The sequence below is a fragment of the Urocitellus parryii genome, chromosome 7, assembly GCF_045843805.1.
Source record: "Urocitellus parryii isolate mUroPar1 chromosome 7, mUroPar1.hap1, whole genome shotgun sequence".
NCBI classification, from domain to species: Eukaryota; Metazoa; Chordata; class Mammalia; order Rodentia; family Sciuridae; genus Urocitellus; species Urocitellus parryii.
The window spans coordinates 43469840-43486671 of record NC_135537.1 but is presented as its reverse complement, the minus strand read 5'-3'; the positions used below and the strand labels follow the sequence as shown (position 1 = coordinate 43486671).

General features: G+C 33.5%; 1 protein-coding gene across 2 annotated transcripts in view; it reads left to right on the top strand.

Annotated features, from left to right (window-relative positions):
• The window catches only part of Slc26a7 (solute carrier family 26 member 7), a 99994-nt gene that overhangs the window by 69378 nt on the left and 13784 nt on the right, over positions 1–16832 (top strand). For both annotated transcript variants that reach the window (XM_026383426.2, XM_026383416.2), the window contains 5 exons: positions 471–566; positions 7497–7603; positions 9401–9467; positions 12159–12296; positions 16096–16144. In XM_026383426.2, the coding sequence (XP_026239211.2) occupies positions 471–566; positions 7497–7603; positions 9401–9467; positions 12159–12296; positions 16096–16144 (457 nt within the window). The remainder of the gene's footprint in view (positions 1–470; positions 567–7496; positions 7604–9400; positions 9468–12158; positions 12297–16095; positions 16145–16832) is intronic.

Here is a 16832-nt window from a genome sequence, read left to right as displayed (position 1 = left end):
ATATTTCCATGTAATGATCTTCCAATAATTGAGTTCCCTTTTCAAGAGAGTTATAAACATCCTCTGGCAAAACCAAATAATTGAGATTCAATACAATTGTAAAGAAATGAATAATATAAATGTGTCATAGTTTTGCAACAAACACATTTCAAACAAGTGACAGTGTATAATTATGAAGGGACATATTATTCATCCTTATCATTCACTGCTTTTCCTTCTTTCTTTTCTACCTTGGGATGTGGAATTGCAGAAGTTTTTGTCCTGTGATTTTCCTAGAATTGATATTATATTTCTAAAGTACAATAATAAATTAGTTCTAAACAAAACAAGCATTACTTTAGTCTTCTAATTGGTGACAGCTTCTCCATAGTATTTTCTTTTAAAAACAAAGAAATAAAAAATACTGTGGTCCTTTTAATTTCTGACTAAAATCTTTATCTTGATTTTTACTGGCTTATTTTTGTTTGCAGTGTGTTCTTGCAAGTATTATTGTCGTGGGGCTGAAGGGAATGCTAATACAGTTCCGGGATTTAAAAAAATATTGGAATGTGGATAAGATCGATTGGGTGAGTAGAAATTTCACCTTGAATTTTCTTCTTTGGTTTAAGCACATTACCAAATAAAACTATTGTTTTATTTGCCAAAAACAGATTTAGGCTTTTAAGACTTGTATACTTTACGAACTACCAGTTATTGTTTTCAAAATCTTAATAAAAGCATTAAAATAGAAATTGGTTTCATAAGAGACAGAAATGGAATTTCTGTGTATAGTTTGAGAACTTTTAAAGAAATGCTAACTAGCCAAGCATGGTGTCGTGTCACATGACTCTAATCCCAGAGGCTCAGGAGGCTGAGACAGGAGGATCATGAGTTCAAGGGCAGCCTCAGCAATGATGAGGTGCTAAGCAATTCAGTGAGACCTTGCCTCTAAATAAAATACAATAGGGCTGGGGATGTAGCTCATTGGTTGAGTGCCCCTGAGTTCAATCCCCGGTACCAAAAAAAAAAAAAAAAAAAAAGATAACTAATTTGAGTGTATTGGGGATGTCCAGTTTACATTATGAACTGATTCTGGAAACGAGGCTCATCAGGAAGGTATACACCAATAGAGATATGATGATTTATAATGTGTATGTAAAACTAGCATTAATTGCTATGAACGTATGCTATGTGGATATAGGATGAATGGCTTTATGGTGATCACATTCATTCTAAATACGTGAATATTGTGAATGAATTACACTGACAAGATCGTTATGTTAATAGGCTATTGCTAGAACAGATTAAAGTGTACTGAACAATGATGTGTGGTTTCAATGAACAGAAATGTTTAGCATACTTACATTTTAGAGAAACCTGTCTGTATGTGGGCATCCAAATCCTCTCCATATAGGTGAAGTAATTCATGAATACCCTTCTGTTTAGCTCTATATGGTATTGACCATATTGAAATGTCATGATCTATGTATTTTCTCTCCTTCAGATTCTTTGTTCTGTGAGCCTCAGGAGATTGTTTTTTCTAATACCTACTTATACCTACTTTCATAATAACGAGGCGCAGTATTACTGAGTTTCTACCAAAGTATGATGCTGAGTGCCATGAGCAATGTAGGGATGAGCTACCATCTTTCCCAGATGCTTATAGTTCAGAAAGCTTGGTGCAGGGGAAAAGTGGAGGCAGAAGCACTCATTTGTACTGGTTAATATGAAGGGCTCTCACAGCAGAGCTGAAATATGAATGGAGACTGCAGGTCAAGAGGACAATTAACAAGTCTGAGTGAGGATCATGACTTTTTTTTAATTAGTTGTTGATGGACCTTTATTTATTTATAAGTGGTCCTGAGAATAGAACCCAGTGCCTCACACACGCTAGGTAAGCTCTCTACTACTGAGCCACAACCGCAGCCCAACATTTTTTTTTAAATTTTAAAGGTGGTTTATATGAAATCACTCATGGGGAAAAAATAAATAAGAAGATGTAAACTTATTCAACAAGCTACTGGATAACCCTGTGAGAAAGGTATTTCTAAGGAGCTTATTAATCATATGGAAGGAAACATGTTTCCATATTGCAGGGGACGGGAGATATCAGAGAAGGCTTCTTTTCAGAAGTTATTTCTAGGTGGAGATTTGAAGAATGAGTCCATTTTATCTGGGGAAGAGAGAAAGAGATCCATCTGTGCAAAGATACAGGAATGAGCGTGAGCATGTTTGAATCTCCATACCAAGGTGTTCAGCATGGGTGGGACTTGCAGTGTGAATCTGCATGTAATGAAAAATGAGGTGTAAAAGTTAAGAATGGATTGGATTGTGAAAGACCACTTTAGATTTCATTCTGGAGACAGTGAAGTATCACAGAACGGTGAAGTAGATATAAGATTAATAAGTTTTATGTATTAAAAAGATCATTTGAGTAATTTTAGGGAAATGAATCATACTGAAAGAGGATAACACAATTAGAGCACTGCCCTAGTATTTCAGGCAAATGAGGAAGGCCTAGACCAAGGCTGAGATCATGAAGTTCAAGACAAGATAGATTTTTAAGTATTTGAAAAATACTTAAAAGACTGAAATAGTCTTTACCACCAATTCATCCTATAAAGTAGATCCGTCTAGAATGACATCTAAGACTCTAGATAGGAACATCAATGGAAGAAGACACTATCATTCATGGAGTTATAGAAAATATAGAATTTTATTGTTTAAAAACATGTAAATGGGTTACCTTTTATCTTTAAATAATATAGGTTCTCATTTCTGAGTTATTCATTTCACCTCTTTGTTTTCTGTATGTCATCACTAAATAGTTTTCCTAAAAGGGTTCATGTGTTTTATATTCAAAGTTATTACATTTTAAAAATATTGACCTTTTTCACAAATACTAAAATGTAGTTTTTGGCTGAGTTTAAAATGCTTTCTTTCAGAACTTTTTAGACTTGGCATTATCTTTCGACATTGAATAATAACATGAGAGAAATAGAAGTAAACATGATAGTTTGTTATTTTATGCAACTTTGTTTTTTTCTAAATTAATACACAATGAAGGTCATTCTTTCTGCTCACAAAATTTGGTGATGTTATCAGAATATTTCTGTGGTTAATGCTCCAGTATCAAATTTCTATGAGCACCACATATCCTTTTGATCTCAGAAACAAAAAGAAATCTCAAATTTCTATGAGCATTATGTATATTTTGATCTCAGAATCAATAATTATTTATAAAATTTTTCTTCTAATGTATCTTTGGAGATTTTTTTTCAAATTTATTTGTTCCGTCCTCTTAACAAATATTGTATTTGTTGATTTTGCTTTTTCTTTTTTCATGTCTCTGTATTTTCCCATGACTCCTTCCCGCCTTCCCCACCCCCTGGTGTGGTTTCTTTATTTATTGTATTTATTATAATGCTGATTGTGAATTTCTAGTTGTGATTATTCTGTTTTCTACTTTTAAATATTTTTTATATCGCCAATATTTTATTTCTACTCAACTTCTTTCCTAAATTCTTCCAGCATGTTTTTTTTATCTCCTTTAACAAAGTTTTTCTCTTTGTTAAATAAAGTATTTATTTCATATTTCATATCTTTTCAAAAGTTTTTTCCTGAGATTCTGATTACATACTCAGACCTATCCTTTGTCTTTGCTTCATCTTTTCATTTTCTCTTTTCTATAAGTAGTTACCTTGATGATTAGGAATATGCATTTTTTAAGTGAACTTAAATATTTACTAAAAAATTACATGGGAATTGCAGGAGATAGGAATAGTTTTAGGCATGTCATTTTAATACACGTCCCCAGTTAAAGCAAAATCTCAGAAATCACAGGTTCTCTTGCAACCTGACACTTGTTTCCTTTTCATACTTCAGGTTGCTTCATCTCTAAGTCTTCTTTGGTCAGGAAGCTAGGTTGTGATACAAATGGCTAGGTTGTGACACTGCCAATGCAGGCATACTGCATCATGTAAAACTCCATGGGTATATTTCCTGCTTCTCTGGTGGCTCAACCTTCCCTGTAGAACTTAGAAGCTATTGCCTCTTGAACTTTTTTACCAAGATTATCACACAGGATTCCCAGGATCCAGTGGTTAGACAAACATGTAAAATTGATTGAACTCTGAGAAAAAAAAAAATGTGTTGCCTTCTAGTATCCTCATTGATTATTATCCAGATTTCACAGTATTTGACAGAATTGTATCTTATTTTGTAGTTAACGATTGTGAACATGTTCTTTTTTTACATTGAAGTTGATTTTTTCCCTTTATAGGTTGTATTTGATTTATTTTAATATAAAGGAGTAGAGTACAGAAATCTTTAATATACTATCTACATATGATATCCAAATGTATACTTAGGTAATCCTGGCAGCTGTATGATAAATAGTTTATAATGCAGATAACAAAAATCGTTGTCAGATAATTGGAGTTGTCAGATAATTGGAGTTGTCAGAACAGTCTAGGGAAGGGACAGTAAGGTGTAAACTAGGCACCATTAATAAATTGAAAAAGGGTGTGGTTTTAGATGTTTTTGATTAATAATTGATATGGCTTGGGAAATGATTTGACAAGTGATGAAAGAAGAGAGAGTAAAATGTTTCTAATTATAGTGTGTTGAAGGATATTACTGTTCTAACTGAAGGAGAACATTGGAGGAAGGGTAGATTTGGGTATGAAATTAATGCATTTGCATTAATGAGTTGTTGACTTTGAAGATGTTTTATAATAACTTGGAAAATGGTTTAAGAGCTTAAAATTAGTAATATACTGCTTGGACATGATTATTGAAAAGTTAGAGTGAGAACATATGGTATAGGCAAGGAGTGAGATTGAGAAACTTGACATGATTGTACCAGGTGCATGATGATTCAATGGGACATTAGATTAGCTTGATAATAGATGAATATTTCTTATCTGCTAAGGAATTCAACAGCAAAAAGCCATGGATTATTGGGATATAATGTTGATATAATATTTGGAGCAACAAAATATTGCCTAGACTTTTGTGGATATAGGCTATATTACTCAGTAAACATAACATATCTAGATTATTCAATAGATAGAATATGCCTACAGTATAGTGGAAGAAAAATTATCAAAAATTGTCTATGTGAGTGAGTGTATGTGTATGTAAAATAATTTGAAGGTTTAAAGGCTAAAAAGTCATGTAAGTAGTTATCACACGAAAAATCAGAAACATTTTTAATTTTTCATTTTTTTTACAGTTCAATATAGTTTCTATTTTGAGTTGTAGGTCAGAACCCTCTTTGAAGTAATAAAGAATCTAAATGGAAGTTTTACTCAGGGACTCAGAACAGAGTTTGAATAGCTAAACAGATCTATCAAAATGTAATGGTATGAATTTGTCACCAAAACAGACAGTAAAATAGATAGGTAAGGGAAAGGTGAGATGACCCATTCATTGTTAAATTGTGCTTTACACTGATAGATATTCTATTAGAAGCAAGACTTTATGTGTTCTCTATTTAAGCTTAACCTGGGGGTAAGTTTGTGTCTAAGGGCTGTGGATTTCAATTTATTTTTCAAATAATGAAAAAAATAAAAGGGACCCAAGAGCTAATCAATATATAATAACTGTGATAACCAACATTTGGGTCTTTAACAGGAATTGTTACAGAAAACTATTGAGACAAATTCTAATAGAACTATTTACTGATCTATGTTATTAATTTCCATTTGTTATATTTTTAAAGTTGTAAATGTAGCCACAGAGAAAAAAAGCATTTGAAGAGCTTGACTTATAATAGATAGTGTTGTGGGAGGGTAAATATGCTTTAAAAACAGAACCAGATGGCACCAAAATTTTTGGTTGCTCTGATGAGTCCTGGCCTCCAGGATTTGTGGTTTTTGAAGTGGCAGGGTCCAGCATCCTTAGTTTCCCATGCCGTTTTGAATCATGGAGGCTGGCCAGGAGGAACTGGATTCTTAAACTCTTGGTGAGGTCTTGTTCTGCCACACTCAGGCAGGTTCATTTAGTGTTCAAGGATGAGTAAGACTCAGAGTCCTCACAGGAAGTTGCAAGAATGATCAAAAGCTTACAGTCTTATTTTGTATATGATTGAGTACAATGTAATACATTAGAAAAGGAAAAAAAAAAACCCACTACACAAATAGAAGACTCATATGACTGCCAATTCATCTCAATAAAGGAGAATCATCCTAACCTAAGAGATGACAGGTTGTGAATGAGCTAAGTCCTAACTCAGCATTGCCATTTATAGGAGATGGAGCTTATGTGTGAATTATCTTAAAATATATATTCTCTTACTGCAGAATGCTTGTGTCTTTAATATCAAAAGGAATTTTACAGATAAAAAATCCCTCCATTTGCTTCTAAAGGCTTAGCTTTTCAAAACAGTCTGTTTTTGAGAATCATACAAGCTCAGTGTAGATAAGTAATATAGACAAAGAAAAAACATTTTCAATAAAAATTACCTTTAGAAATGTTTGTTTCAAATGTGTCTGAAAAAAAAAGAACTATAACTTCCCTCTCCCAAGATCTTATGCTGTTTTTTCAGATTACAGAGTAGTTTTTACCTTTTTTTGTTTATGTATGAATAGAATTAAATTACATTTTGAAGTAAACATTGGGACAGAGGAAATCAACTGAAAATTTTATATATAATCAGAGTGGTATAGTTGTTTGGGAGAAAAGAAAGTGAAAATTTTGTCAGTTTACTAATTGATGGATGCAGGATTTTGTATTTAGAACTATAATCTTCTGGATTTCACAAATTATTCTTCCCTTAAAGATTTTATTTTCAGCACAAAGTTTAGAAAAGCCAACTATACTACAATATCTTGTTGCAATTATAAGTTCAGACATGGACATAGGTAGAGTAACTTTGGAATACAATCTAAAAGAGAATTAGTTTATTGCAACTTTTTGAAATATTCTCAAGAACTATGTTGTCCCGTTTTTTTTGTTTGTTTTTTTTTTTAGCTTTTACAACAAGTGGCCCTTATAGATAAAAATTGTAATGATCTTAATATGTTAAAGTAAAATTGGCAGTGTTGCTTGATTCAATCACTTAAACACTAGGCTTTGAAAGTCTTATGTGGCAATAAACTATATTGGTAATTTTATAGTAATCCTTGAAAACAGAATATTTTTGAGAAAAACAAAAATCTGCAAACAATTACTTATGATATTGTTACATTACATGAGGAAGCAATAGGAAATCATGGCATGTATCTAACAACACACACATTGATCAACTATTTACAGATCTTCCAAACAGTGATTGCTGGAGATTGAACTAAGGTTTGGCAGTGCCTGGAAATAAAAGAAGGAAACTTTCCCCACTTCTACTGCTACTGAGAGTCTGGTGGAGCTGGGATTTGCTTCTGTGTTCCTGGGCTTCTGTTTACCACTTCATAAATGATCATCTACTTTCTGAGAGATTTGGTCATAGGAATATTGTAGCTTAAGATTGGTGAGAACACCAAAGAACCCACACCTTCTGTTTTCTATTGCTCTTTCAGGGCATATGGGTCAGTACATATATCTTTACAATATGCTTTGCTGCCAATGTGGGACTACTGTTTGGTGTCGTCTGTACCATAGCTATAGTGATAGGACGCTTCCCAAGGTAAGATCTTATTTAAATACTGTTTCTTCTTAATCAGCAGCTAAGTATGTGGTGTTGTTACAGAAAGCTGTTGAGACAGATTCTAATAGAACTATTTACTGATCTATGTTATTAATTCCCATTTGTTTATTTCTGTATATCATTTACTACTACAGTCTCATGTTTTACCTGTTATAAGTGAATTAGAGATAAAGAGATAAGAACATGTTTTATGTTGATAAATGTTATATGTATAATATATAATGTTAGTGAAGAAAATATCAAAATTTTAAGCTAGAATGTAGTCAGCTTTCTATTGCTGTAACAAATACCTGGGATCAAATGAACTTAAAAGGAGAAAAAGGTTTATTTTGGCTCATGGTTTCAAAGGGTTCAGTCCATGGTTGATGTTTTTGGACCTGTGGTAAGGCAGGATATCATGGTGGAGAGACTGTGGTGGAGCAAAACTGCACATTTCATGATGATCAGAAAGGAAAGAGAAAGAGAGGGGGGGGGGAGGGAGGGAAGGAGAGGGAGAGGAAATGAATGAAGTCCAATGCTCCTCTGCTTTTTTGGTACTAGATATCGAACTCAGTGGTGCTTAACCAGTGAGACACATCCCCAACTCATATATATAACTCATATAATAATGAACTCATACAGTTCAATATATATATATATATATAATGAACTGTATGAGTATATATATATATATATATATATATATATATATATATAGAGAGAGAGAGAGAGAGAGAGAGAGAGAGAGAGAGAGAGAGAGAGAAAGGGAGAGAAAGGCCCTTGTTGAGTGGTTCAAAACCTTGCTAAGTTGCTGATGCTGGCTTTGAACTCATGATCCTCCTGCCTCAGCCCCCCAAGCTGCTAGGATTCCAGGTATGCACTCCCACACCTGGCCCAATATCCACTTTGAGGACATGCTACCAATGATCTAATTTCACCCCACTCTTAAAAGTTTCTACCACCTCCCATAGTGACACAGGATATTGACCAAGCCTTGGGAGCACATTTCAGATCCAAACTGTAGCTAATATATAAAATATATTAAAATAAATAAATCCCTTAGCCATGTACTCTCTCAGAGATTTTTTTAAATTATGTGAAGGGATGTAGTATCCAATGAGACACAAACTATGTAACAGCAGTAATCACTTGGAAAATAAAGTAACTATAAATTTCTGGATAATTTATTGAGGAACACACTTCATTTTTATATATCTACTGAACATCTATAAATTATTTCCCCTATTTTGATCCATTACCTTTTCTGATTTCCCAGTAGCCATCTGAAAATGCTCCTCTTCACTTCTCATCCTTCTTTTGAAATGTGTATTATATTCCTAAAAATGTGTTTAGAGACTCTTGATAGACTCCATCTTTATAGAATCTGTATCTACAGTTCATTATTATCTGACTTGTCTTGCCACTGATTCCCCCTTTCCTTTATTTCCTCCACAAACAAGATTTTATCAAATACTGCATGCTTTCTCATCTTTTCTCTTTTATAATTCTTTACCAATCCACCTCTTACAGCTTGGAGATATGGGGCTCTGGGAACCCAAATGAGGTAAATTTCATTTATTAATCTCTAGTTAGATGTCTATGTTGTTACTCTGTATTTTCAAATATCCCAGAGATACATAGATTTACCAATGTCTTGTGAAAAAATGGGTTATAGGATCTAAACCATTTCAGACACTTTCCTAATTGTAAAGATAAATGACATCCCTTTCATTTCTTCATTGTTAATGTAGTGATCAGGAAATGACTTGTTGTATTTTCTATCTGCCTTAACTTTAGAGCAAAGACTTTAAGTATAAAAAACATGAAAGAAATGGAATTTAAAGTGAAGACAGAAACAGATGATGTAAGTTTAGTTTCCTTTTTCCTTTGTGAAATTATCACGTTTGTGGATTCAATAGTTTTGATAAATAAGGTGATGCATTTTGAAAATTGAAATGTGATAATTCTACTTCTATTTATTGTGAACTTCCAATGATACATATGTTGACCACCACTCATGTGGCAGTGGATATGCAATGAATCAATAGAACAAAAGAGAATCTCTTTCGGTTAGCATTCAGACAAAATCATACCATGGTTCATATACCTACAAGGCATAGTCAAATCATGGCCCAGATTAGTTCAGACATTTGGAAACCTCTTTTCCATAAAGTAATCAAACAAAACTGTTAGTCTTCTGGATTAAATGGTAGAGGAAAAAAGAGAATAGGGAAAGGAATAAATCAAAATTTGTTCATGGTGTTGCTTTTTAAAAAATCCAGTCAATGAGATTGCATAGTTAACAGAGGGTAATTAAGTTCAGTGGTTCTGGAAAGCCTAGAGGATTAGATTTTTTCCCAGTAGACACCTTCTTAAAGAAATAAACTACATAAATTGTCTTGCCCTGCCTATGCTTAGGAGGGTCAATTGATAGTGTTTGAGTTCTAGTATTTTCCTTTAAGAGATGTCAAAACAATTTAAAGTAAGGGGAAAAATGTTGACTTGAATTATTTTTGTCAATTTAAAAAAATTGCCCTCATTTTGAATCTGTGTTATCTTTTATTTCTTATATTCACTTGTTTCATTCATTACCTCATGATTTCCTTCAAAATAGACAGAATAGACCTCCCACCAGAAGGACCCATGTTAGGGAATTTCCAAGTAGTAACATCAAGAGTACTCCTGCAACACTCAGAGAAATGGCTTGTGCTTTTAATAAGCATGGAAAGACTCGCATCACAGAGAGCTGAGTTCAGAGCCTTTGAGGGTTTCCAGACTTAACTTTTCCACTGTCTCTTTTTTTTCTTTCCTTGAATTCGTTATGACAATTCAGTGTTTGTACAAAATTCTAGTCTGATTCTCTGGCCCCTGAAGTCCTCAGTGTATCAACCCTATACACTGTATAATTGCATTGATATCTTTAGCTTTAAGACAGAATTCAACTTTGGAATAACTTTTTTTTTTTCAATTTAAAAGTCACTGGCTAATAAACTGGCTAATCTTTACCTTCTTTAAGGGCTAACCACATGCAGAAGTAGATGAGGTTATTTTCAAGAAGATGAAAATGCAGGAAATTTCTTCTGTCCTTAAACCTTGATTTATTTGAGTTTCATCAACCCACTGAATAATAACTACACCACATGGAAATTTTGATTTTACTTAAATATCATACTGCACTGGTTTCTTAACATTTTATGTCCAAACTAAGAGGGGAAGAAACCAAGTCTGAGCAAAATTTGAATATGAGTTGGTGGATGGAATAGCTAACATAAAATATAATGATCTGTTATTCCTGTTACATTCATGTACTTTCTACACTTTATTCACTCAAAGCACTGATTCCTAATTTGGGAGATCTCTTCAGACTCAGCAAATTCAACTTCATTCACAGTTTCTTTCCTGGGACAATGAATATCTCCATTCTTTAGCAAACACATATTTTTTCATCTTATCTTAAAATAATAGACTGACACAATCTCACGTGAATTGTGGTGACTAGCTATGACAAATCTAGGAAATTCATGTTTTATTTTTGGATTCTAAGAAGTTGACTCTTGATTAAAACTTCGGCAATTTAAGTTTTCTTGACTTACTTGTTGACAATCTCCTCATTAGCTAGAGTCAGTAGTTTTTAGAAACTTTTGAGGTTATCTAGTTTAAACATGGAGCTAATTTTAAAAATGAGGAAATGTAAAGAGGTTAAATGAACTGTCCAAATGAATGTACCTAATCTTTTCTCTTTCATCTCTCTTCCGCCTGCATGCATGACCAATTTCTGCATCTTCTCTTCCATGTGAATACTAAAGCCTGAAGTTAGTTGGTAAGGAGTTATCATATCATAGAATTGACCATCCTGTGCATTTTTCTTTCCCAGAGTCACAGAGAGGACAGTTTCCATTGCTCATCACTGAATATGGCCAGTTAAACCTGGGCAGTTGGCCCAAACAGACACTTTTTCGTGTCAAAATGTTTCCCTCTTCAGTTCTGCATCTTTCAATGCCTTGAAATGCTGCCCAAAGCAAATCTATGTTCTGGACACTAACTCTCTGTCTCGTCCTTCCAATTAGGACTATCACTTATAAAGTCACATTTCAGCTAAAGAAAGTTCATGACATTATTGGCATGTTGACAGTTGACCATTTAGAAGATATTTTCATTTTTGAAAAATATGGATGTTTAAGTACATTAATTTTAATGACAGGTTGAATGGAAGAGGTAATTTGGGAAGATAGGTCTTCATGGAATTCTTTGTATATTCTAGTTTTTTGGGTCCCCAAAGCCCAGTCAGTAGGAAAAAGGACCACTTTCTAAAAAGCTGCAGACTTGTCTCATGTTATTAATGTTTCATAATAGAGAGGAAGTACATATTCTCCATAAGAAGTGTGATAGTGCATTAAATCTTCTAAACAAATTTTAATAATTAAAGTGATAGTTAAGGAATTGCTTCTACAATTGAGTGACATTTGGAGTTAAAAGATTTAGATTCATTGGGTATAGTTATTCCATTTTATTTAATTCAGAGTTCTAAACCTACTTCTTTTTTCTTCCTTAAAAGGAAAGCCTGCAGCAGGTGAAAATTATCTCAATAAACAATCCACTTGTTTTTCTAAATGTGAAGAAATTTCATATGGATCTAATAAACATAATGCAAAAGGAAAATGCCAACAACCAGCCACTTGATGATATCAGTAAGGTAGGCAGGAACAGTGACTTTATGATTCAAATGTCATACTACAGGTAACTGTACCTCATGGCACTAAAATATATATCATATAAAAATAATACATTATAAAAGTGTTTGCAACCCTCTCCCCTCAGCAAAACCTAATATCATATGATACTTTTCAGATGGATATTATAGTTAGCCTTCAGGTAATCCCTCACTTATCTTTTCATTCATTTACTGAGTGCATGTCTAATGAATATGTGTACCAGATACTATAACCTCAAGAAGAATAAATAAGACAAGTCACTTAGTTCAAAGGAAGTTTTTTGTTTGTTTGTTTGTTTTTGTGTTGCTGGAGATTGAACCCAAGGCCTTGTGCATGGGAGGCAAGCACTCTACCAAGTGAGCTATATCCTCAAACCTCAAAGGACTTTTTTTTTTTTACTGAGTTCCTAACAAAAACACAATTTGTTAGATCTAACTCTTAAAGAAAGAATACAATAAATGGTTTCAGAGAAGCACAAATTACTACCATTATTATGATAACATTATTATAAAATTCAGTTTTCTTGATTTCCATAAGTAATGTCCATTATCAGAGTTATTGAATCAAATGTGCATTAGTAAGAGTTAATGCAAACGAGCTATTTGTCATTCTTTGAGTCCTGCAGTTCCCTGCAATATGAAGAGCTGGACTTTGAAGCCAAACTCCCTGGGTTTACTACTAACTAGCTGTTGAACTTTAACCAAGTTACTGGACCTTTGTACTTCAATTTCCTCATCTATAACAATATGATTAAATATGCAAAGCACTTAGAATAGTGCTTGGCCTACTCAAAAACCTTACACTCTTAGCTACTATTATTATATCAGTTGATTGCACTTTTCATGAAGCTTCTCTTTTTAAAAAAATATAGTTTTTAGTTGTAGTTGAACACAATACCTTTATTTACTTATTTATTTATTTTTATGTGGTTCTGAGGATTGAACCCTACCCTCGCACATGCTAGGTGAGTGCTCTACGCTGAGCCACAACCCCAGCCCTCATGAAGCTTCTCTTGACTACTCCAGATCACAATGATATCTTCTTTCTCTTATGTCCTTGATTATGTGTTGTCTCTCAGTCATCCAGGTACTCCACACCACACCCAGTTTCCTTTATTATTAACATCTTGCATTACTGTGGCATATTTGTCATTATTGAAAAACAAATATTGATACAATTGGTTGATATAATTGACATAATAAACAAAAGTCCATGTTTTACTTACATCATCTTAGTTTACCTAAATTTCCTTTTTTATTACAGAATTCCATCCAAGATGCCACATTATATTTAGTTGTCATGCTTCCTTAGGCTCATCTTGTCTATTGCTTTTTTAAAGACCTTGAAAGTTTTGAGTAGTATTGGCTAAATAGTTTATAGAATGCTCTTCTATTAGAATTTGTCCAGTGTTTTTCTCATAATAAGACTGGGGTTATGAGTTTGGGGGAGGAAATCTATAGCAGCAAAGTGTGATTATTTTACTACAACCAATCAAAAGTACATAATATCAATATTATTTGTTACTGATGTTGACCTTGATCACCGAATGAGGTAATGTTTGCCTGAATTCTCCTATGTAAAGTCACTGTATTGTCACCCTTTCTGTGCTGTATCTATGGAAGGAAGTCACTGTGTGTAGATCACAGATAAGGATTGTGGTTTGGAATCTACCTCCTTAAAGGTGGAGTATCTATGTAAATTATTTGAAATTATGCACAGAATTTCAAGTAGGCAGTTTTAAGAGGAGGGAAAGGAAGTTCACACTTGTTGAATGTGTCTTGGGGCCAATTCCTTTAATTGGGTTAACTATCATCACCAGCCACACCATATAGATGACATTACTCAAATGCTACATAAAAGGAAGGTTGAGACTATGTTTCAGTCAGCTCTGTGTTGCTGTGACCAAAACACCTGACAAGAAAAACTTAAAAAAGGGAAAGTTAATTTGGGGCTCATGCTTTCAGAGGTTCAGTTCATAGATGGCTGACTCCATTTCTTTGGGCCCAAGGTGAGGCAGCATATCATGGAGGAAGGGCATGGTGGAGGGAAGCTCCTCCCTCAGACAGCAAGGAGGCAGGGATGTAGGAAGGGTCTGTAATAAAGATAAACCCTTCCTGGGCATGTCTCCAGTGACCTACCTCTTCCAGCCACACTCCACCTACATACAATTACCACCCAGTCAGTCCTTTCAATCTAGGATGGATTGATTAGGTAACAACTCTCATAATCCAATTCTTTCACCTGTGACTATTCTTGCATTAACACATAAGCTTTTGTGAGGACACCTCAGATCTAAACCATAACAGATTGAGAAATGTGAAATAAGCTGGTAGAAACTGTACTGCTGATATTTTACTCAGCAATGAAAGAGAATAAAATCATGGCATTTGCAGGTAAATGGATGGCGTTGGAGAAGATAATGCTAAGTGAAGTTAGCCAATCCCCCAAAACAAATGCCAAATGTTTTCTCTGATATAAGGAGGCTGACTCATAGTGGGGTAGGGAGGGGGAACATGGGAGGAATAGATGAATTCTAGATAGGGCAGTGGGGTGGGAGGGAAAGGGAGAGGGCAGGAGATTAGCAAGGATGGTGGAATGTGATGGACATCATTATCCAAACTACATGTATGAAGACAAGAATTGGGTGTCAACATACTTTATATACAAACAGAGATATGAAAAATTGTAGTATATATGTGTAATAAGAATTGTAATGCAAAAAAGTACATGTATAAAGACATGAATTGGCATGAACATACTTTATATACAAAGATATGAAAAATTATGCTCTATATGTGTAATAAGAATTGTAACGCATTCCGCTGTAGTGTATTTAAAAAAATAAAATCAATTAAAAAGAAGAAACTGTACTGCTGATAACTATCAAAGCAATACTCAAAATATATAAGCTGTATCATTGGGTATCCAAAAGGGAAAATAAAATTTCTCTAGTGTACCTTAAAAGTGAAAAATAATTTCACAACAGCAGCAGCATAAAGCAATGTTTGGAAGCCTCATTTGGAACTGGAGAGACATAGGCTTTGAGTCTAGCCCAGCTCTTAACACCTCTGTGAATTTAATCAAGTGTCATAACTTCCCTTATCTTTGACTCTCTCATGTGGAAAATGAGATTGAGGATGAAATGATCAACATCAGGTCCTCAGTGTGCAGTAAGTACTGAAAAAATACCAGTTGCTATCATCCCCATTAATGAAAATAACAATAATACAGTGTTCAAGAAGTAGATAGCATGTGGTCTCATTAGGGGCATCAGATATTGCTAGAGAAGCTTCACTGAAGGATAGAGAGCCATTCTCCTTCTCCTTCTCCGGCATCTCCATAAATTAGGAATGTTTCTCAGGCATTTTCATGGATTTAACTTTTGTGTAACACAAAATGTCTGACACGTGGCTCTCTCTGTCTCTGAGAATGCCCTGTTAATGAGGTTAATTTCTGTTGTGTATGCTACACGATAAACTCAAACAAATGTTTAATTTCCAACCCAAAATGGAAACAAACTAAGTTTTACAGCAAACATTCTAAAGAAGACAGTCTGACTTGATAACATCAATAATCCATGAACTAATATACCCTTAGAAGTCTTTTTCATCTTATAATTTCAAAGTTTATTGTATGAAGAATTCTGAAAACAAATCCTGTGAAGAATATTTTCTGGAGACTTTCTTTCACTGTAGATAAGAAATTATGTGTTATCCCCCCCCCATGGACAGTGTCATTTTTTAATAACATTATTCTTCTTTGCATTTGTTTTCATTTCAGTGTGAACAAAACACGCTGCTGAATTCTCTATCCAATGGCAACTGCAATGGTGAGTGAGCTTTAGGTAAAAAGAATCTAAGTGTTTTTATTTTATCTTTTTATCTACTTTGTTTTTTTAATAAATCTTTTATTCTAATTTGTTATATATGACAGCAGAATGCATTAAATTTCATATTACATATGTAAAGTACAATTTTTCATATTTCTGCTTGTATACAGAGTATGTTCACACCATTTGTTTCTTCACACCATTCATGTACATTCACTATGGATGTGTGAAAGATGAGAGTGTTATTGGTCGCCTGATCCAAAAGAAAATATGGTCAAATTCTTAGTAACCTATAATTTTACAAAAACTGATTCAGAAAGTTAAAGAAATTCCTATAAATTTTTCTGTAACTGCTAAAGAAATTAAATCATTACTTCAAAATCTTCTCACAAAGAAAATTCCTTACCTCAGGGTCTTTACCAGTGAATTCTACTAATGGGGAAATATAGTGCAAGATTTTTCATAATAGCACTCTTTATTATCCTATAAAAAACTGGAAACAAGCAAAATATTTGTCAATAGTACAATGGATAGAAAAATACAGAATGCTTATATAATTGATTAAATATGTATTAAGTAATTATTGTATTAAAGTGTGATATATGTATAATATATATAATATATATATATATATATATATATATATATATATATATATATATTAGAACAGAAAAGAAATATGTGAATC